Source organism: Elaeis guineensis, chromosome 4 (genome assembly GCF_000442705.2).
Source record: "Elaeis guineensis isolate ETL-2024a chromosome 4, EG11, whole genome shotgun sequence".
NCBI lineage: Eukaryota > Viridiplantae > Streptophyta > Magnoliopsida > Arecales > Arecaceae > Elaeis > Elaeis guineensis.
Window position 1 is genome coordinate 1,605,979 of NC_025996.2, and position 22,936 is coordinate 1,628,914.

Sequence of the window (22,936 nt, forward strand, 5' to 3'; positions counted from 1 at the left end):
CACTAATGCAATCGTCCCGCTCACGCCGCAGTCGATGAGCGTAACAGGTCTTGCACTTGGTTGTCGCGGGCCGACTGAAGTTCGACCTCCGAGGCAGCTAGTCGTCGGTGAGTCGAAAAATCTCCTCCTCGAGCTTGGCCTCGCGGTCGACCGACAGCTTCAGTTGTTCCACCAGCGTCGCCTTTCGACTTCGATGGTTTTCGCCCTATCCTTCCAGGCCGTTCGGATATCGCCAAACCTCCGGTACCCAGCCTCCAACTCGGACATGTTGTAGATCAGCTGCAAGTAGAAGACCGGTCGTCAGAAAAATAAAATAATGAAAATAATAATGAAGAGGAAAGAAAAAGAAGAACTCACCTCGATCATGGTTGAGTAGAATGAAGAGAGCATTTCGGTCACCTGCCGACTCTTCAAGAGCTCCCGGTCGGTCGGGAGAATGGTTGCCTGACACAACCTCCTGGCCAAATTATGTTTGGCAGGGCCGATGCTCCCTCGGGAACTCGAATATCGGACGATGCGATGCGGTCCGTCGACCTTGTGTCGTCTGCCGGCGCCATCGAGCCTTCCCCCGATCAGTGCCCAGGCTCGGAGATCGGAGAAGGATGGAAAGCTTGAACTCGACTGAGTTCCTCCCGAGGGTGCGATGGGAGCCGCCGTAGGTCGTTCGGGCTCTCGTGCTTCGACCCGAACCTCTTCCACAGGCGAGGCCATCGATATTCCTTCAGCTACCCCCTCCGCCGCCCCTTCCTCGGACGGCGCCTCGGGTGGCACCGCCGGCGCTGATAAGGCGATGACTGGTTCAAAGCCCGATGCTCGTTTGGTGTCAGGCTACGCAGCCGCCATCGCAACGGCAGTCGGAGATGATGTCTGGGGCCTCTTGGATGGCTGCGAAGGTCTGGCCCCAGGCGCCAGTCTCTTCCTCGCCGCGTGCTGCCAAATGTCGGCATTTGTTAGTCTTACTCTCGACGGCATGCCTGCAATTTCAATGAAAGATTAGCACAAGTCCAAAGATAGATGGAAAAGTCAAAAGACGACCGACAGATCGAACTGTACCTAAGCGAAGAACCGAACTTAGGCCGGCGTCATAGAGAGCTTGTTCGGTGATGAGCTCTCTCTGCTTCGGCACCGACATATCCTTCAGTCGGTGAAAGTCCTCTCGGTCTTCTGCCTCCACTCGACTGTTTTCGTTCGGCTGAGTTCGAGGGTCGCCCCAACGAGAAGGAAACCCCCAGGGTAGCAAAGAAGAAGCAAAGAAAAATTGATTCTTCCATCCGTGGATCTACGATGGAAGATCGGTAATGAATGAAAGGTCCTTCCGGAGATTGAAAACCACCACCCTAAGGCTTTTGGGTGGGGTCGGAGGACGAAGAACGTCCGGAAGAGAGAGATGCGGAGAAAGGTCGGCAAGAGCCGACACAACCAAGCGAAGCTGATTATTAATCGGACTGAGTTCGGCACCAGTTGCGTCAGGCAAAGCCCATAATAATCCAAGACATTCCGGACGAACTCCGAAATTGAGAAGCGAAGACCAGCCCGAAGGTCCTTAACATAAAAGGCCACCTGGCCTAGAGGTGGGTTGTTAACCCGACCCTCAGCCCCAGGGGCGAAAAGTCGAAGCTGCTCCGGAATACTATATTGTTCCCTAAACTGTTCGACGTTCGGTCCCGAAAGTGAAGAAGCCTCCACCTCCGAGGTCGACTGAGAATCATCGGTCGGATTCCCCGACTGACTTTCTCGAGGAGAGGTTCTAGCCATAACGCTAGCTCCAAGAAAAGAGAATAAAAAGAAAAATGCAAAGGGAGCGAAAATGCAAAGGGACAAGAATGAAAAGCTTCGAGAAGAGCTTTCAAAAGAGGACGGAAACAGCTACCTGGACTGGGAGACAACTCGATAGGGCCTCAGCACCAGAAACAGGGCAGTAAAAAGTGAAACTTTAGATACGAGTGGCCATATATATATATAAGACCCTTCGACGGTCGAGTTGAAAGCACGCTAAACAAGAATTTTTCGGATGTTGACACGTGGTAGCACCTGGGCCCTTCCTCGGTCCGACGGTTCGACGCACCTGTCCCAGATTGAGCCACGTCGCCTCCATCCCGCACAAACGATCCCGACCCAATAGCCCCCCGACGTGTGGCGGAAAAATCGCATCTCAGAATTAATTAATCGACGGCGGTTTGCATTCCCGATGAGACGTCTGACACCGGATCATCCGTTGGTACAATCGGCAGAGTCGGGACATGACGTGACAGAAAACCACTCCTTTCGCCCAAGCTCGTCGCCCACGTGGTAACGCGGGCCAACACGACATCAGACTCAGGAGTGGGGGGGACAACTGTTGGGATATACTGACTAACCCTATATGCCGACTTATCCTCGAACGATCTGACCGACGTCCGACTCTACCCACCGGATGACAGACGACTCCGACAATGACTGCCGACAATATCCGACCAAAGGTATGCCAACCAAACAGACCAATACTGTTTCCAACCGACGAACGGTCCGAACCCATATCACCGACTCACTGTCGGGGGTGGCAGCCGACATCCGACTTCCACAAGGCACCAGATCAGCCGACGGTGTTTTCGAGTCATCACCCGACATCCCGACAACTAAATACCGACATATAGTTGGCCAGCCCGTCCAAACGCCGTACAACCGTCATGGGCTATTGTCCTGCCAAGGACATGCTGTACGATCGCCATAGGACGTTGTCCTGCCAAGAATATGAATTAATTTTAATGACTAACAGCCCACGACGATTTGATAGCTCCCGACGATTTGACAACTTTCCAGTTGTCTACACCATTAATGACGAGACATACCGCATTCTATTATAAAACGAGGTAAGGCAACGGTTTTGGTAAGGTCTCTCTCGCTGAGCCCCTTGATTTTTCACTGTTACCTAATCTCTTCTCTGACTTAAGCATCGGAGGATCCTCCGGAGACATCTCCGATCAGTGAGGACTTCTTGCAGATGCGCATCTCTGACAATCAGACGATGAGGGATTGACCACAATAGACACCAAAGAACCAACAAACCTTGGTGTCAAGCATTGAGATAGGACATTATCGGTGTTCAAACAGCGTCAAATAACAGAGGTGTCCTGACAAAAGCTCAAGATTGTAAAAGATCTGCAACATCTGTTCTTTATATAGTTTCCTTACAAGAAAATTTACAGTTCCTAACATTTTGATTTAAATAAAAAAGAATGTCCAGTGACAGATGTTGACAAAACAACCCTAACTGGTTCTCTTTCAAGTCGACGTACATCACTCATTTAAGTCACAAAAGTGAAAAGGAAAAGAATTATATGTTGTATAATATTCTGATGGTGTTTTTTTCTCTGATATGTTACAATGATTTAATTGTTCGCAACACAAAATCTCATGATGAATATACACATGGAGAATCAAACAGCTCTCTTACGATGAATATGCAACATTTATGGCCGTAACATCAAGTGGTGCTCCATTCAATCTCAATGTGTATCGTTCCATTCCTTGAATTTATCAAATGATATCTTTCATTTATTCGGCCGTTGTTAACAACATCTAAAAGATTGATATCTACGTGCCCCAATGATTCCTATGACATTAGAAAAGAGGGAAAAATTAGAAGGGAATAACATAAATGAAATTAAAAATAAAAAGGATGGTCATGGATTTTCCTAACCTTTCCATGAAAGCTAAAACCTCTTCGTTTGCTCATCACTTCTATGTGAATTTTCTGACCTACAGGGGCTTCCTCTAACATGAACTGGAATTCTTCATTCCATCTTGGATCTCTGCTTTTCTTAATCATCTGAATATAAATCAACATGGAAGAAATATTGAGATGCTTATCAACATAAACACCGACAATCGAAGCAAAATCTGCAACACAACAAGGGTACTTGCTATAAAACATGCGATTTCTAAATTATGAAATAAAGGGAACAAACGGATCATTCACTTTTACATCAAAAAATGACATTTCAGCTCCCTTTTGAAACAAAAAGCTTCACATAAGTTGCAAACTTGACATGCCTTGCGACCGTAATAAACTATGGGTATAAAAAGATAGAAACAATGCTCAAACCAATGGCAAAAACAAAACATCATGATGTCCTTGAAATGGAGTCATTTTTAAGCTTTGAAGTTTGAATCAAACATAAAGACTAGGTGACGGGGAGAAGGGGAAAAAAGTTTAAAGAGCACAGGAGCTCCAAAAAACAGGACAAGGGAGCTCCAAATAACATCATGATGTCCTATGTGAAATGGAGTCATTTTGATCAGCTTTGAATGAAACATAAAGAACAAGTGACAGGGGAGAAGGGGGGGGAAGTTAAGAGCATAGGAGCTCCAAATAACAGGCTTCTCCAAACCAACGGCAGAAGATGACTCATCTTAGCAGGCTCAAATAACAAAGGAAGATAGCATCAGATTTAGTAGCATCAAACTAATTGGAACAAACAAACAAAAAAAATTCCACACAAGAATTAAATTGAATTTGTGGAGAGGATACTGCAAAAAGAAGGTCATGTGAGGAAACACTTGTTTATGTAAAAAGAAACAAATTAGAAAACAGATATCCAAACAGTAACAGCATCAAAAAATGTAGACAGATCTTGTATAACTAATATTAAATACCAATGATGCCATTTAACAAAATGTCAGGCCTCAAAATGCTGGCATTACACTCAAAATGTGAATGAAGGATTAAAATGGAAGCTGAGTTAAAACCAGAAAATACAGCAAAGGAAGAGGGAGAACAATTTTTTTTTTTAAGTGTTAATTCAATACACAAAATTTAGACACCCAAGGAGAAAAGAGGTTAGAGGTTAGTGGTCCACTGTTAAAACAGCAGGAAAACAAACATCATACATGTGCTCGCACAAACAAAAAAAGAAAAGAAAAGAAAGGTCTGGTGGTTAGAGATCCACAAAGAATAATGGTGACACCCACATGCATAAATACATGCAGATATGCAAACAGGGGTTTGAGGTTCACTAATATAACAGTGCATGTGCGCACACACACGAGAAAAACTGTGTTCCCTCTTTTTGATTGGGGGGTTGGGGGATACACATCCACTTATAGAACAATGGTGATACACATCAAGTGAGAATGATCACACATGCATATATGCAAGAAGAGGTTGAAGAACCACTTAAAAAGCAGTAGTGATATATATCTATCAAGAGAAACTCAGTGCCAGTACAGCAAGGGACATAACCAGTCATCAATTAGCTTGCTAATGGCAAACAGACATGAACTGCAAGATAAAAGGATGGAAAAGGAGTATAAAGTAGAAAGATCTCCCTCAATATGTGTGAAACACCTCGATGAAGAGGTATTAAGTCGGAGAGTGACAGCCAAGTATGCACATGCAACCAAGAAAACCACAATATATTATAATGGCCAACATTAAGAATCATAGCTCAGTAAGTAATTTAAGCTCACCTTAGTCTTCTTCTTTTCTCCTCTGAAAAGGATCAGTACATAAGGGTTATTGTGATGCTTTCCTTCTATATTTTCGGCACTTTCAATGGTTACCAACAAAACCCCACCATTAAATGATATATCATGGGAAGCCCTGCCGATGCTACTATGCCTAAAATCTCCATCTAAAGTATCACTTAACCTGCCATTTTCTTCTTTAAAAGGATCAAATGTCAACTCCACTACAAGCTGTCCTCTGTTTCTTTTATTTTGTGAATCATTGGGGTTCAAGTTCTTGAGAAGATCAACTGTGAATGTCTTTGTCTCATGAGGTGTAAGCAAGCGAAGGGGAATTACTTGCATGCCCAGCTTATCATGCATTTTAACCTATCAATTGCATACAAGCAACCGCAACTTTAGATATAACATCCAGTCATTCACAAGAATAAAAATGAAAAACAAGTATGAATTAACATATGCAGGGAATAAACCTTTTCCCAGTCAAAGACATGCAGCTCAAGAACTTGAGTCTCAGGGTCTTTCACTATAAGCTTGAACTGTTCATTCCATTCAGGATTCAGATTACTCATTTTTATCGAGGTTTTCTTCGATGGTAGTCTGTCCCCACTCAGCCTGAGCTTAACATATGGGTCAGATTTACCAAGGAAATCCATTTTGCGGAGATTAAGTGCGCGAACAACCTTCACATGTAATATACCAACAGGCTTCTTTGTGGCTCCACTATAAAAAAGAAGAAATCACGACTTCAGACTATCCGATCAATAATAATTATGTAACAATTTCTCTAAGAAGCATATTATGGCAATCATCGACAAAATAGGATGTCATTATTTATTAGGCTATTTCAAAACTTTCAGGAAGTAACATCACAACTTAACTACACAAGTTAGTGTGAAATCTCAACGTAGGTCTGCAAGAAACTAGTTTTTTTTCACACTAAAAGCATCAAAAAACCCATTTTTATAGGTGTCATTTAGATCTTTAATTACTTCTTGATTTTTGGCATTCCTTTTCTAATAAAATTTGCATAAGAAAGTGTTGTCATAATCCCAGAACAATACAAAAACTGGAAGAACAAAAACCGATCATTAAAGCATAAAAGATAATCACGCAGATGCACTTGAAGCTCACCTAGCACCATCAAGAATCGGTACTTCAAGAACTTTGGGCCAATGGTAGAGATTTGAAATTTGTGCCGCAACTGTTTCCTGTAAATGGCAGACAAGAATTATAGAAGACCAGTTAGTTCTACTTTTATAAAGTCTTTGTTCTACATGTTAATACATGATTTTAGACTAAACTTTCATATTCATTAGATTACAGAAGAAAAGTAAGAAACCAGACCAAATTCTCTCTTCAATTCCTTGTTGGAGTGTGTTTGAATGCATGTGCACATGTATGTATCTTCATGTAGAGAAGAGAACATCTAGCCTAGTTATCTTATAATAACTTATAGGAAATTCAAATCAATGGCACACCAATTATCATGATCCACAACACCCAAATACCTAACAAAAAATTGCATTATGTGATGAGTAAATCATCAGTTCTCTTTTTCGAGAAACATGGGGGGGATGTCACCACCAGGGTCCGAACACTGGACCTCTTCCAAGTGAGAGGGATGCTAACCAGATGAAGTAGCAGATTTTCAGTAACAAATGATTATCTTAATCTATGATTTGAGGCTACCCCAACCAATCTTAATCTATGATTTGGCGCTACTCCGACCACAAGAATTTTAGCCTGTATTTGAAGGTGCTATGAAATGAACTGAGCAGATCATCCATGCACTGTGGCATAGGAAAAAACTACTTAGCTACATTTCAGACATTAAATCCTTTACCACATGAACATATGTATGTGTATTTATCCAGAAATGCATCTGTTTATCAAGAGATAAGCTTACAAACTTAGAAACATCTCAAATAAATCTGAGGGGAAAGAACTCACACGGGTTTGCCAAACCAATACTGGCGGTTCAGCATGCTACATGTCCATACTATGCTGTTCTGGGAGGTTTTGGACCCTTTTTATATTTTCAAATTCCCAATTGAAGATTGGCAGACTGTTTTCTGAGTAAAATCATCAGCAAATGGTCTGTTGACTTCAATTCAAAATTCGAAAATGAAAAAGGAGTTTGAAATAGATGACCGCAATTGCAGTTCTCTGCTTTGTTCCCTTTCTTCCCTTTTCCAAAACGAAGACAGCAGGGACTGGTTCAGAATGACGATGGCGATGTCAAGAAGACCACACTAGGGAAGAGGGGGGAGGAGGAAGAGAGAGGAAGGAAGGAGAGAGAGAGAGACGGCTTACCCGAGAGCGATCTATATTGGTGTTAGTCAGCAAGGGGAAGACGAGCACAAGGGGATGCCAAAGATGAAGAAACAAAGCAAACAAAAGTAGAAACCCTTGAACCGCCATATATATCATTTCGATGTGGCAAACCATCCTAGTTAGGGGCCAGTTTGGTTCGGTACACCCTGAACCATCCAATTTAGGATGGTTCAATGAACTCTGACTCATAGTAATGCAGGTGTTGGGAAATGTGGCGGCAAGAAGCTCCATCAGAGCCTTGTTGACATGGTTTACTCATTAGTTAGGAGGTGACATGGCACTGGAGGAAAGAAGAGGTAAGATGTGGCCACAGTGGAGCTACCGGTGAAGAGAGTGGAGGGTGTTGCTGATGAGACAGTAGAATGTCAAGGGATATGATGAATTGGCCGAGCTTGAAGATTAGACATTTGCTAGAGCATAGAGAGAAGGGTAAGGTTGAAGACAAAAGGCTGCGGAACATTAATTTACTCGTGCATGAAAAGGACTTTAAGAGCTGCTAGAGGAAGGCAAGAGATAAGGTCTAGCCTATGTCATAGCCTTTGGATCAAGCAAAAGTGTAAGCGGGGGGAGAGGGCAGTGATTAACACAGTTTTGGAAGAGAATGAGTGTGTAGAGAGATAAGAATGATGGATTTCGAATGAGAGATGGAAAGATGGACCACAATTATGTAATTATATGCATTGTAAAGATTACACATTAAAATATCCTGCTCAAATGCCATATGCATGACAAAAAATAATTTAGTAATTGCACATTTTCAATTACTATAAATCCATAAGATCTTTTACTTGCATGATTTGCATAAGCTAAGATTGAGTTAAACCATTACTGTCTGTGTGCTTTGACTCCTTGTATATTTTGTAGTATTTAACCTTGCATACCTTTATTGATAAGAAATGTCAATAATAAAACTGGTTTACATGTTTGCCATTTCCATGCACAATAAACCGTAAGTAATTCCTATAAGTCTTAATGTAGATTGTAGAATCTTAAGCCAAATCAGCTAGTGATCCAGAAGGATCACCAAACCATGGTTCATATAAGTCCTACATAGGGCAAGTACCAAAAAGAAAAAATTCTGGTGCAGGATTTACTAATCCACCATTTAAACATTCAGTGTAATATCTAGAAGCCAGAACTCCCCACCTGATGCATGACTTCAGCATTTAAGGTGTCAGAAGTCTGAACAACATGTTGACAAGCACTTTAGTAGGTCAACCTGGTGAACAATTGTTATGGTCACTGTCACTTGCTATGTATGCCAAGTTCAATCGGAACATAACTCCAATCCAAAAAAAACCCAAATAGAGATACACTACAGTTGGGATTCCCCACTCCTCTTCCATCAAAAAAAGAAAGAAAAGAAAAACAAAATGGATAACTTTTATTGTTTATAATAAAATCTGAGTTACTAATCATTAGTAAACACTACATCCTCCTCTGATTAGTATAAAAGAAGGGTACTGTGTTTCTTTGCTAGCCTCTTAAGGAGAGGTTTCATGACCTAAGAGGGGACGATCCTGCTTGTTTTCCACAAATATTTCTTGATTCTGCTATCCTTTTCTTTCTACTTATTAGAAATTCAAGTAAAGCTGACCAGAAGAAAAATTTGAAACATCATCTATATTTAAAAGCAAGAACGTTTATAAAAAAGAAAAAGAAAACCTCAAGAATCTCTAATAACATTGGAAGTTACACAAATGCATTGTCATGGTGTATTTTGCTAATTTATTTGCAAACAGTTACCAATGTACTCCACTAAATTCCATAACCAGTTATCATCTTCATACTTAGTTCTAACCCAAATTGATAGTTAATAAAGTTAAGACCTGAATAAACCGATACAGGCCAGGTATTGCCATGATATCTCCACCCAGCAACTTTAGTCCAAAGTCAACATGTGGCTGCAATAAGATGATAGAAGAAGATCAGTAGCTCTGCTGTGAAATATCATCTAACAATACATACATACGTATGTACGAACACACACATGCAGGCACACGCACACATGCATACACACACAAGCGCGCGCGCGCGCACACCACATTCAATTACCTTTTCCATTAAAGACACACTCAAATTTGCAAAGCATGGAAAGCTTGGCACAAGTGGCTTTAGAGTAATCCGAGGTACCAAAAATATTTGTAAATCCAGCAGCTGTGAACACTAAAAATGTCTTATTAGTTGCATATATTGCATATTATTTTATCCCCTGGTATGACTTGGAACATATCTGACCTGCACTGTCACTCTGAAAGACAAAAACTTAAGGATCACAGAGATGTTGGCATTGCCAGCCCAACGCACCCCAGGCTCAATAGCTAATTGTTTCTCTTGAGTTTCATAAACTTTAACACCTGTTAGATCAGAAAAGTGAAAAGATAAGCAAGAGAAAGAATAAAGTTTACAAACATCAAATCTTAAAAACTACCAGCATAGAATCACCGACAATACCTTAAGAGAGTGAGTATCAAAGGACAAACAAACAACCAAAGAAAAACCTAAAAGAACATTGGACACTATCTCGCCATATTAATATAAATAATTTTGTAGAGTTTTGGTCTTTTGGAAAATTGAGCTGATATTCATTTCTTATGTAAATGAAAATGAAATCAAGAAAACTGAATGATACCCAATGGTTCATATCCATATCCAGGTTTTCTCATAACCAAAAAAAAAAAAAAGGCATATCCAGTTGAATTAAAATCAGGCTGATGAAGTGGAAAGGTGCTCCTAAGCTGTTAAGAGATCAAAACATGCCTCCAACATTGTATGGTCTATTTTTTCTCAAAAAAAGGGGGTAAAAAAAATGTTGCGTGAAAATGTTTGGCAATGAAAAAGGCAAACAAATGATATAAGCTCATGTATGTGATGCAAGACCACTTAGGGGTGGATGCAAAATAATAGCGGACCTGAAGACATAGAGCAAGAAAGATATTATGTCAAAAATTCCCTCTCCTGCCCTATTGTATAAAACAAAAAACAATGTGAAAAACTCATTGTTTAATTTTATAATGAAGCTCAGAAATTTATGTTATAAAATGTATAGAACAGTAACATTACTAGAAAAAGGCCTCTATTTTTCGAGGGCAATTTGAGATCATCTGTTTTAAGACATTTAAAAAACTTTCTTGAAAAGCCAAGCAGGGTTCAAAGAACCTAAAGCCCTCCACCACCACCCCCCCCCCCCTCCAACCAAACATTATCATAAATAAAAGGCTTATTTAGCAAACTTTAGATTGCAGAAATTGTTCTAGAGCAGAAAATGATTTAAGGAATGCAAGAAATAAGAATTTATTTGGAAATTATGATACAAATACAGCAGAAGTTGGCACAAGACTGCAGTAAATCACATCATCAAACTTTCTTAAAAAAAGAAAGAAAAAAAACTGATGTCTGTATTAAGAGCAGAATTTAAGCAGATGCTGTAAAGAATCTACCGCACTTTAAATGGAGAATTGCACTTAGATTACCTCTTAGTTTCTAATATTCTCAGTTACATGTCTTGAATGATTAGATGATATGATACATCAGTCAAGTTCATCTCCTACTTCAATCCAAGACTCATGCAATCCTATGAAAAATAAGTATAACCCTTCGTGCAAATCATATGAGATAAAATTGGCATCTTCAGAATATAAAAAATGATTTGTTCACCAAAGTCAAATTGCTGGAGTTTTTTCCTATGCTGCATTCTGAAAGTTTTTAGTCCATGCTAGTGCTGAGAGGAAGAGAAAAGAAACGCACCATGAATTGTTGGTGGAAGAGTACCAAGAGTTAGATGGTCAAATTCAATTGATTCTATGCAATACTTCCCAATATATTGATCAAATATTGGCTTTGTTGTGCTTCTTATTGTATTACATATTGCCTGTGTTCATTCATACAATTTTAAGACAATGAGCACCAAGTGAAGTCATTATCAAATACCTGCAGAAGTACCTATTCTAAGAAAAACAACAAAATCTTCAACTCTACTGAATGAAACACATAAAAGTTGAAGAACCTTATCCAGGTATGGCCACATATCAAAAATAAATTGATTCATCCAGTCGACCTGCAAAAGAAAAGGGGAAGAGCTCTTAACAAAACATACACATTTAATATGGCAGAGCAATGAAATTGCTACTATACAATTGTTATGATGCATATATGCTTGCTCCATGTGATGCCTTAAGGTGCAATATTCTTTTGTAAATTCAGTATTATACTTAAAACCAAGGAATGCCGTATCGGGCCGAACCCCGTAGGGCGTGCCGAACCATCCCGGCGGGGAACCGAGACGGTTCCGACATGGAAAACGGACATGCCGTGTCAGGGAAGAAAAGAGAGAAAAAGAGGAAAAGAGAGGAAGAGAAGGAGAGAGGAAGAAAAAGAGGGAGGGGGGTCCGCCGGAGGGGGCGGCGGGCCATCGCGGCCGTCGGACGTCGTAAACGGCTCCCGCGGCTCCGCGGCATGAAACAGGGGCGTCCGCCCCTGTTTCCCATATTTTTTTAAAAGATATTTTTTTAAATGAAGCCGGCAAAGCTTCACTTAAGTGATGCCGGCAAACCCAGTGCCGGCTTCATTTTAAAAAAAAAAAATTTAAAAAAATACGAAAATAGAGGGGATCATCCCTATTTCACGCCGCGGAGCTGTAGGGGCCGTAAACGCCCCTTGCGGGCCATGATGGCCCGTCGGAGGCTCTCCTGCGGCCCCTCCAGCGGACCCCCCTCCCTTTTTTTCTTTCTTCCTCCTCTCTCTCTATTTCTCTCTTTTTCTCTTTTTCTTCTCCGGTTCGGCTCCATTTTTCTTCGTCGGTTCGCCTCGGTTCAGAATGAAATGGAGACGTGCCGAACCGTACCGCCGGCCGGCCGATCCGGCCACCGGTACCGGTTCCGCAGACCTTGCTTAAAACTTTATCAAAGTATCAAACATCCTAAGTAGAATTCATTGCATGTCTTTATGCTTTCCATCTTTGGTTTTTCTAAGATGTGACAGTTACCTAGAAAATCATCTTTATGTCCACTTGCCATTGACACTAGTTGGAGATCATCAATCCAACTTGGACTGATAACATTAGCTGCCATGTTGCTAATGTCAATAATTGCACCATCACCAAAACTTAGTTAAAAGTCAAAATCCTTAGAGGACCTTAGCTCATTGGTCCAGGAACTTCACTGTGGTGCTTATGGACAACCAACTGGATGATTGGATCATGGCCATGGGCACCCAATGCCATACTTTTGCCAACAAACTATAAGTTGCCATGGTAATTGGAGAGCTTGTTCAAGCTAGATCTCCCTCACTTGTAGTTTGTCCACTCAAACTTTGTGCTCTGTGCTGTTCAATTAGAGCATACTAAAGATCTCATTTCCCTTGTTATAAAAATAAAAAAAAATTCTGTTCCTGGTTATAATGGATCCAACAAGTTACAACACATTATGAAGATTCAATTGGTCCCACAAGGCATTGGAGAAAGAACTGAATTTGGAAAAGATCATAATGGAGCCAATAAATATCTATGCAAGGATATAAACAAACTGACCCGATCACAGTCAGGATTTTTCATCCACGATGGAATCTCAGGTAGCAGTGCGTGCAAGGTTTTTGAATCTAACTCATTCAAGGGTCTAATAATTGGTTCCTGCCAGACGGAAACACAAAAAAAAAGGGTAAACAAAAATTACTACATGCGCAATTTAACATGTGTACCAACTTATATCCATATGCACAATAAGTATTGATGATCCAAAAAGATAATGATAATAATTTCTGAAGTTTTTCGGTTCTTGACAGGACTTGCTAACATAGCTATGCATTGCTCATTTCAATATCTCTTTAAATGAAGCCGGATTGGTTCTCCTTGTCTTTCTTACATGTAGCATCAACATCCAACTTTTGCCAAAAAATTGCATTAAAACAGAGAAATTATCCATAGTAACACGTTGAAGATCCAGTACAACAAGCCAGGAAAAAATAATAAAGGGAGAAAACTTTGGAACCCAATAAAATAGATTCTTCCAGTACTTGTTTCAGAAAAAGTCAAATCACGACCATAATGTCACAAAAATCTTACACTTTAGAAGCCACCGCATTTAAAATAGGAATTCAATTATAAAAGACTAATTCAAAGGCACCCTTGCTAGAATTATGCTGAAATATGGTCCAACGATTAAGTGATTTATCCAAACCAAAAAGGTCAAAACTCAAAAAAAAAAAAAAAAAATCTGACAGAAGTCTGCTTGAGCAAGCACAGATACTCCTATAGGACTCTTTGCAGTCCCATCTAACAATGTCTTATACAGAGTTTGGAAAACATGCACAACAAAACGAAAGAAAACAATCAGCCCATTCTTTCATGTGATGTCTAAACGCCGAGCAAAGAAAACCCAAATCAGAAGAATACTGATATCGGGATTCCGCCATAGTAAATCAACAACAGAACATCCGGTGCGATCAAAAACCAACATCAAGAAATATACGAGAACCCTCATCTCGTTTCTCACTCAATCTATCAGGGATTCGAAACATGGAAACAGCCTCTCCGCAAGGTGGCGTACATCCGCCAAAAAAATCAGAGCCTTTTCCATCGGGTTTCCGGCACAGCCGACCAAACAACGCCGGCTTCAAAAGAAAAGAAAGCAAAGACGGATCACATTCTTATCTGAAAATCTATTACGAAAAGGAAAAGGAAAAGAAAACATCAGAAAAAATCCTTACGGAGTTTCTTGGTTCTTGCACGGAAAAAAAAAGAATGAAAAAAAAAATCGTTGGAGAAGATCATCGAATTATAAAACCACTATAAGAATAAGAAACGGAATTGGATTCAGAAGGGAAACAAAACATCCGACCTCTTTTTCAACATTAGTTGGCTGGAAGTATATGTACAGGAAATAGCCAAGAAGAATCCCGATAGGAAAGCCGAATCCGAAGCCGACGATCCCCAAAATAGTGCCCACGAAGCCCATCGCCTACTCTCTCTCGCGCGCAAGCATCGAACCGAATCGAGATGGATGGAAAGAAAGAAAGAAAAAGAGGAGGTCGGGCGCCGTCAGCCTGCGGAAGAGGCTAGTCCCGGGAAACTCCGTCCCGGGGTTCGAGGAGTCCCTGAATAAAACCGCCAAAACCAGGTCTTTTTAGGCCAACGGTTTCAAGTTTTGACACGTTAGCGTTTGCAGTCACGCATGTGCCACTCTCATTATCCATAATTCCCGATTTGCCCTGTAAAGCTTTTCTTTGTAAGGAAAAGTGGGGGAAAAGCTTGTCATACCACACGGACCAAACTACCCTAAAACCAACCTGTTGCTTTCCATCCCCACCAAAAAAAAAAAAAACCAACCATTCTTTATTTTTTTTAAAAAACCCGACGGATGTTTTCCCTTCTTCCTTCTCTATGAAGTCACATGCTTGCATTGCCTCGTGCATCACAACCATTAATTAGAAATTGATTGGAGGTATGGGGTGGTTGTTGGTGGCAATATTTTTTTTTTTTAGTATAAACAGATGCTCACACCGATCCGACATGAATATTTTCAGAAGATCAAAAAAATAAAATATTTTATAAAAAATATTTTTTTCAAATTTAATTATTAATTTAGACGATCTTATTATCTCAATATTAGGCCAGTGATTATACTATTTTAACTGAGTGATGATAAATTGTATAAGTTTATCTCATGAGGTGCAGGACGGCCTTGGGCAGGTCAAATTGGGCGACTGCCCAGCCCAGGTCCTGCATGATGTTCCAATTGGTGCAAGATTTTTACATATTATAACAAAAAAATAATTATTTTATTTTTACACGCTGCTTATGAATATATCTATAGTAATTATGCATATAGTTATTTTTAATGATATTATGTTTAAAGTATGTTAATTTTTAATAGAGAAGATTTTTTTTTATTTGCCCAGGTCTAAATATGTTAGGATCGGCTCTGATGAGGTGCACAATGTTTGTCTAAAAAGATTCCTTGATAAGCTATCAAAAAGTTTCAAAATATGTTTTTTATTGCATGCATCTGATGCGAATGTATCTAGAGAAGTACAACATCTAGATAGTTGGTTGCACATATAAGGTGATGCCACCCCATCACCAAAGCAGTTCCATGCTTGCAACTTAAGTGTTGAACAATATAGGAGTTCATGAATTTTCAAACCTTTGTATATTTTGAAAGCCATTATATAGTCCGTGTTTTATTAAAAAATTTATAGTCCTTATTTTTCAAGGAATCTGTTGTCCTAGTTCAATAGGTTTGCCCTCCACTTTCTAAGAGTTTTACACCAAAAATTACTTGGATACATACAATTGGAAATAGTTTCCTTACATGTTTTTCTATCAATATCTAAAGAATCTCGTGCAATTATATCGCTATCTTTATGCTTTGAGTCATTTGCATAGTGGGGCGGCATAGACAAACTTGCAGTATATGCCGTTCACTAATTTCAAGTATTGCAAATCTTGCTTAAAGAAGATTATAATATCATTGTTTTATGGATGAAAGCGGAATCGCGGATTGAGGACGCTGTAAACCCACTTCTGAAGAATATATTGCTTTGGAAATAGATTTGTTCCACATTCCAATCAACTTATTTATTAAGCAATCAAGCAGCCGACTAGCTTGTTGCTGAAGCCATCTACGATGATTTTGTAACGGAGAGTCGAGCTTCTATCCCATCATAGTTGAAAGTATTACTGTGCTATAAACATAAATTTTTTTTTTTTTTTGTATCAAAAAAAAAATCTATTTTGATCGGAGATAATCCTACGCCGTAATCTTGAATTAGTCAAAAAATATTTTTTTTTGAAAAAAATGATCCCATTAGCCTCTTTGATGACTCATAAAATTAAAAAAATTTCAATATTAATTACTTAAATATTAATTTCAAATCAAAATAAACTTACAGCTACAATTAAACATGATAATTGCTCCAATTTTCGGGCTGACTTGGGAAAGCATAGAGGCATCGACATATTAATTTCATCTATTACTTTAAAAAATATTGAAGAAAGAAACCATCAGAAAACCGGACTTTCACTTTTGTTTTTCGACGACAGCGCACAGACATGGACAGTTTATTATACTTGAGCTTTGTGTTTTTTCTTTTAGATTTTAGCAAAAAGCTTTGATATTTTGTCTTCCAAATGTTTTATCGATACATAACAAACAATTTTGGTGACAGACAGGACGTCTTGACGTACCATGTCACGCGGCTTTTAAGAAGACACGCACTGGAGGGAACTTTTTCTCAAACCGACCAAAAGCACAGGACCGTAGGCAGTCTTGTTTCGTGGGTCAAGCATAGGAGCACCAAACGTGACTCACGCATGGCAAAGTAGGACAGATACGGGTTGCACCGCTGTACAATAAGGTCATTATTATCGGAATATTGGTCTACTAATGAAATAGTTGAGGATGTACATTACAACATCATAACGTTGCAACAAATACAAGATAAAGTCGTAAGTTTCACTTGCAAGGTTTTGGGATATACCGATCGATCGACTCCATCCGATCGATCGACTTCATCCGATCGACGATGGACAACACTGACAGCGACTATCGATTGTGCTCCGATCGGAGCGGATCGGCCTAACGAGCCTACGTCGCTTCCGATCGCCTGAGAGCCGACCCTTCGTCACCGACTTCCTATCTGGTGGGACACCGCCGACTCACCATCAGTTTGGATGACTGACGTCCCACATTTACGGACCCTCCTAGACGCCGAATGAGCGGCATGGGCTGCAATCCCATCAAATAAACGCCGTACGAACGCCAGGGGGCATTATCCTGCCAGAAAGCCTGGGACGCTGTCCTGCTAAGGACGTGAATTAATTCCTGGGATCTGTCAGCTTTGTCAACGATGTGACAACCTCCGACGATTTGACAACTCTCCAGTTATCTACATCACCGACGGCGAGGCCATACCGCCTCCTACTATAAATCGGGGGAGGCAACAGTGCTAGAGGTCTCTTCGAAAACTCTCAAGCTCTCTCTTTCTCTCTCCCTCTCCCTCTCTCGTAGAGCTCATTGTCTTCTTTTCACTGTTGCCTAGTCTCCTCTCTGACTTGACCGTCGGAGGGTCCCCACCGGAGCCGCCTCCGGTCAGCGTGGACTTTCTTTTGCAGGCGCTCGTTCCCGGCGACCAGGCGACGAGGGGATTGGCCGCAACAGATTGGTGCGCTAGGTAGGGGTACTACGGGTTCGTAACGGTATACTATCCCCACGAAATTCGAGATGACAAAGACAAGAGCTCAACGATCGAGGGTCACTGGATCGACGAGGCGCTCTTTCCATCGGGAAGAGGCCTCCCCTCCACCCTCCATGGCGGAGCCCAGCTCTCCGCGTCCCGCAGTGACCACGGAGGCACAGATCGCGACAATAGTTCGGTAGATGACCGTGCTGACAGACGCGGTCAAAAGCCTTCGACAACAACCGATCCGACTGCCGCCTTCATCGGGCGAGCAACCGGCGGCACGTCCGATATCCTCCAGGAGCAGCCGCCGACGCCCGCACCGATCATCGTCGCCTTCTTCGGAGCCCCTGTCACACCGCTCCTACTGGGAGGAGGAGGATCACCCACGGTGTGACGCCCGTCGATCTCAACGGCCCTCCCCTTCCCAGCTGGAACGAGCGAGGAAGGAGAAGCGACCGCGAACGTCGTCCGCCTCCCTCTCGGACTCCTCTGGAGACTCCACTCTTGGGGTCTCCCAGCACCGACGGATCGACGACTACGAACGCAGGTTCGATGAGATCGACCGTCGGCTTGCCCAATTGCAGGTGGACGGGCAGAAGTCCTCGAACGATGTTGACTTTCAGACCACCCAACCTCTCTCCCGACTCATCCTTGATGAACCGATCCCCAGTCGGTTCAAGATGCCGCATGTGGAGCCTTATGACGGCTCCACCGACCCAATCGACCACCTGGAGAGCTACAGAGCTCTCATGACGATCCAAGGGGCAACCGATGCTCTCCTTTGCATCGGCTTCCCCGCCATGCTACGCAAAGCTGTCAGGGCTTGGTACTCCGATCTTCGATCGAAAAGTATCCACTCCTTCGGGCAGCTTGAGCACTCCTTCGTGGCCCACTTCAGCACCAGTCGAAAGCCGCCCCGAACATCGGACAGTCTTTTCTCTCTCAAACAAGGAGAAAACGAGACACTCCGACACTTCGTGGCATGATTCAATGCGGCCACGCTCGAGGTTTGGGACCTCAACGAGGACATGGCCGTCTCGGCCATGAAGCGCGGGCTGAGGGCGTCCTGGTTCACCTACTCCCTGGACAAAACCCTCCTCCGAACGTACGCTGAGCTGCTGGAGCGCGCATACAAGTACATGCGCGCGGACGAGGAAGCTTTCGACCAGCGTCTGACCGAGCCCAAAGGCCCGAAGGAGAAGCGGAGGAAGGGTCGGGACCCTACTGTGCCTAACAAGCCCCCGACCGACAGTCGGGTCTCACCCCCGCGATGGGACCAGAGGTCGCCCCGACGGCGAAGCCCAAGGCCGACACACCCCAGGTACGATTTCTATATTCCCCTCTCTGCCCCTCGTGCGCAGATTCTGATGGAGATCGAAGGGGAAGAGTACCTGTGACGGCCTCCGTCTTTGAAGGCTAAGGGCCTCGACCGACGAAAATACTGTCGATTCCACCGGGGCCACGGCCACAATACCGAGCAATGCATTCAACTTAAGGATGAAATCGAAGCTCTCATCCGCCGGGGATATCTCGATAAATTTCGGAGGAACCCGCCGACCCAACCAATTGCCGACCGACGACCCCAGTCGACCGAAGAAGCGACTAATAACCGACCCACGACCGGGGCCATCAACATGATTTCCAAACGGCTGGGCCCGAGGACGTCTGCTAGAGGGGAGCCGACGAAGAAGCCACGCCCGAATGATGTAATTACTTTTACAGAAAAAGATGTTCGGGGCATCCAAACCCTCCATGATGACGCTGTTATTGTCTCGGCAACAATAGCGAATTACGATGTAAAAAGAATCTTTGTAGATAATGAAAGTTCAACGAACATTTTGTTTTACTCGATCTTCTCCCGGATGCGACTATCGGCCGACCGACTCAAGAGAGTCTCTACGCCCCTGGTAGGCTTTGCTGGAGACGCTGTCGCAGTGGAAGGAGAGGTCACCCTGCCCGTGACGGTCGGAGTCGAACCACGACAAAGCACGGTCCACCTGACTTTTGCGGTCGTCCAATTGCCCTCGGCCTACAACGCCATACTTGGAAGACCCGGACTAAACGCCCTCAAGGCGATAGTTTTCACATATCATCTCCTGGTTCGGTTTCCGACCAAAAACGACGTCGGGAAAATGCACGGAGATCAACGCCTCGCCCGACAATGCTGTCAGATCTTTGCTCGAAGCGACGAATCAAAGGGCCCCCTAACGGCCGACAAGCTGGACCCAAGGGAAGAAGAAGAGCAGAGCAAGCCGGCCGAACAGCTCGTTCCCATCGCGATAGCGAAAAACCCCGACCGAAAGGTGTGGGTCGGGTCTCAATTATCCGACCCCGAGCGACGACATTTGGCAAAGCTACTGAAGGCAAATACCGACGTATTCGCCTGGTCGACGGCGGATATGCTGGAAATTCCATCGGAAACGATGACACACCGACTCAACATCGATCCAGCAATGAGGCCGGTAAGGCAGAAGAAAAGGTCTTTTGCTCCAGAGAGGCAGAAGGCCATCGACGAAGAGGTGGATAAGCTACTCGAGGCAGGCTTCATCAGAGAGGCCACTTATTCCGATTGGCTCGCCAACGTCGTAATGGTGAAAAAAGCCAACGAAAAGTGGAGGATCTGCATCGACTACACCGACTTGAATCGGGCCTGTCCAAAGGACAGTTTTTCACTTCCGAAGATCGACCAGCTGGTGGATGCGACATCCGGTTATCGATTGCTCAGCTTCATGGACGCCTTCGTAGGGTACAACCAGATCCGGATGGCGCCCGAAGATGAGGAACACACCGCCTTCGTGACCGCCAAGGGCCTCTACTGCTACAGAGTAATGCCATTCGGACTGAAGAACGCTGGCGCCACCTACCAACGACTTGTCAACAAGGTCTTTAAAGACCAGATCGGGCGCAACATGGAAGTGTATGTCGACGACATGCTGGTAAAGAGTGCGCGAATTCAGATCATGTCCAGGATCTCGAAGAAACCTTCCGCACTCTACGACGACACCGGATGAAGCTGAACCCAACCAAGTGCGCCTTTGGAGTGACCTCGGGGAAGTTCCTCGGATTCCTCATCTCGCAACGGGGAATCGAGGCTAACCCCGAGAAGATCAAGGCCATTGTCGATATGCGACATCCGGACACCAAGAAGGAGGTGCAGTAACTCAACGGAAGGATCATCGCGCTCAGCCGATTCATTTCTCGGTCGGTTGAGAGATGCCTCTCGTTCTTCAAAACCTTGCGACAAGCCAAGCATTTCTCTTGGCCGGACGAGTGCCGGCAAGCCTTCAAGGAATTGAAGAAATACCTGGCCTCTCCGCCACTTCTCGTAAGATCGAAGGTCGGGGAGATCTTGTACCTTTACCTGGCTACCTCTCCGGAGGCGGTTAGTTCGGTGCTCGTCCGAGAGAACGAGAACCGGATTCACCAATCGATATATTATGTCAGCAAAATGCTTCACGAAGCTGAGACTCGGTACTCGAAGGCAGAGAAAATGATTTTCGCTCTGGTCATTTCAGTGCAGCGACTCCGTCCGTACTTCCAGGCATACGCTATCGTGGTCCTCACCGACCAACCCCTGAGAGCCATCTTGCACCACCCTGACACATCGGGATGGCTGGCAAAGTGGGCTGTGAGACTGAGCGAATTCGACATCCAATACCGGCCGCGACTTGCTCTCAAAGCTCAGATTCTGGCCGACTTCATCGCCGAATGCCCGACGACCGACCTACAGTCGGGGGAGGGGAGCCCCACGGAGGTCGGGACCTCCGACTGTGACCCCGATTCGGCTTGGGTGTTGCACATCGATGGAGCTTCCAACGCTCAAGGGAGCGGGGCCGGTTTCTTGCTCACCAACTCGGAAGGAGTGGTTACCGAGCATGCCCTCCGATTCGGCTTCAAGGCCTCCAACAATCAGGCCGAGTATGAGGCGCTCGTCGTGGGCTTGAAATTGGCACTGGAGCTCGGGGTCGACCGACTCAAAGTCTTCTCCAACTCCCAACTGATCGTTGGACAAATCAGAGGCGAGTTCGAAACGCGGGATCCGTCCATGGCCAAATACCATCAAAAAGTAAAAGATCTCATGGTGCCCTTCAAGTACTTCGAGATCTCCACATCCCCAGGGCAGAAAATGCTCGTGCCGACCTGCTCTCCCGGCTCGCGACATTCGATTATGGCACCTTGGGCCGGACATTCGTGGAAAGTCTTGAACGGCCGAGCGTTGACCAGGTCGAAGAGGTGTTGCAATTGGCAGCGGAGCCGAGCTGGATGGACCCGATCGCTCAGTACCTGGCCGACGGATTACCCCGAAAACCCTACGGAAGCCAAGCGACTCCGGTGGGCGGCTTCCCAATATGTGATGATCGGCGGCCGACTATACTTAGGTCATTCTCCCTTCCCCTGCTGAAGTGCCTGGGGCCGACTGACGCGGACTACGCCCTCAGGGAGTACATGAAGGAATCTGTGGCGATCACTTGGGGGGCAAGTCCATGGCTTACAAAGTCCTGCGACAGGGCTACTATTGGCCCACTATGAAGAAGGACGCCGTCGAGTTGGTTTGGGAGGTGCGAACCGTGCCAAAGGTCTGCCAACATACAACACCGACCCGCCAGCCAGCTTGCTCCGGTCATCGCTCCGTGGCCCTTCGCCCAGTGGGGAATCGACATACTCGGACCTTTTCCTCCGGCGTCCGGACAACAAAAATTCATCGTCGTCGCGATCGACTACTTTACTAAATGGGTGGAAGCCGAACCCCTAGCGCAAATCACTGAGCGAAAGATGGAGGACTTCGTGCAGAAGTCCATCATTTTCAGGTTCGGACTGCCAAACACAATCATTACCGACAACGGACGACAGTTCGACAACCAGGACTTCCGAAACTTCTGTGCAAAGTTTCAAATCACGCACCGACTAACCTCGGTCGGGCATCCGCAGTCCAACGGTGAGGTCGAGGTGACACCGAACCATACTGCATGGGCTCAAA

At 43.9% G+C, this 22,936-nt stretch overlaps 1 protein-coding gene across 5 annotated transcripts; it reads right to left on the reverse strand.

The window, feature by feature from the left end:
• Window positions 1-3,298: 3,298 nt before the first annotated feature.
• On the reverse strand, window positions 3,299-14,884 carry LOC105044310 (synaptotagmin-3). Of its 5 annotated transcripts, none has more exons than XM_073255280.1 (12): window positions 14,616-14,884; window positions 13,310-13,408; window positions 11,789-11,839; window positions 11,530-11,653; window positions 10,021-10,139; window positions 9,838-9,939; window positions 9,612-9,686; window positions 6,580-6,656; window positions 5,919-6,168; window positions 5,449-5,814; window positions 3,680-3,808; window positions 3,299-3,592 (listed from the first exon to the last, which is right to left on the reverse strand). In XM_073255280.1, exons 1-12 carry the CDS (start codon window positions 14,730-14,732, stop codon window positions 3,464-3,466), a joined length of 1,638 nt encoding a protein of 545 aa, XP_073111381.1. In that variant the 5' UTR covers window positions 14,733-14,884; the 3' UTR covers window positions 3,299-3,463. The 5 variants fall into 5 exon arrangements, with proteins under 5 accessions (XP_073111381.1, XP_073111380.1, XP_073111384.1 ...); XM_073255279.1 differs by having other exon boundaries at window positions 9,838-9,948; XM_073255281.1 differs by lacking the exon at window positions 3,299-3,592 and having other exon boundaries at window positions 3,750-3,879; window positions 9,838-9,948.
• Window positions 14,885-22,936: the final 8,052 nt, after the last annotated feature.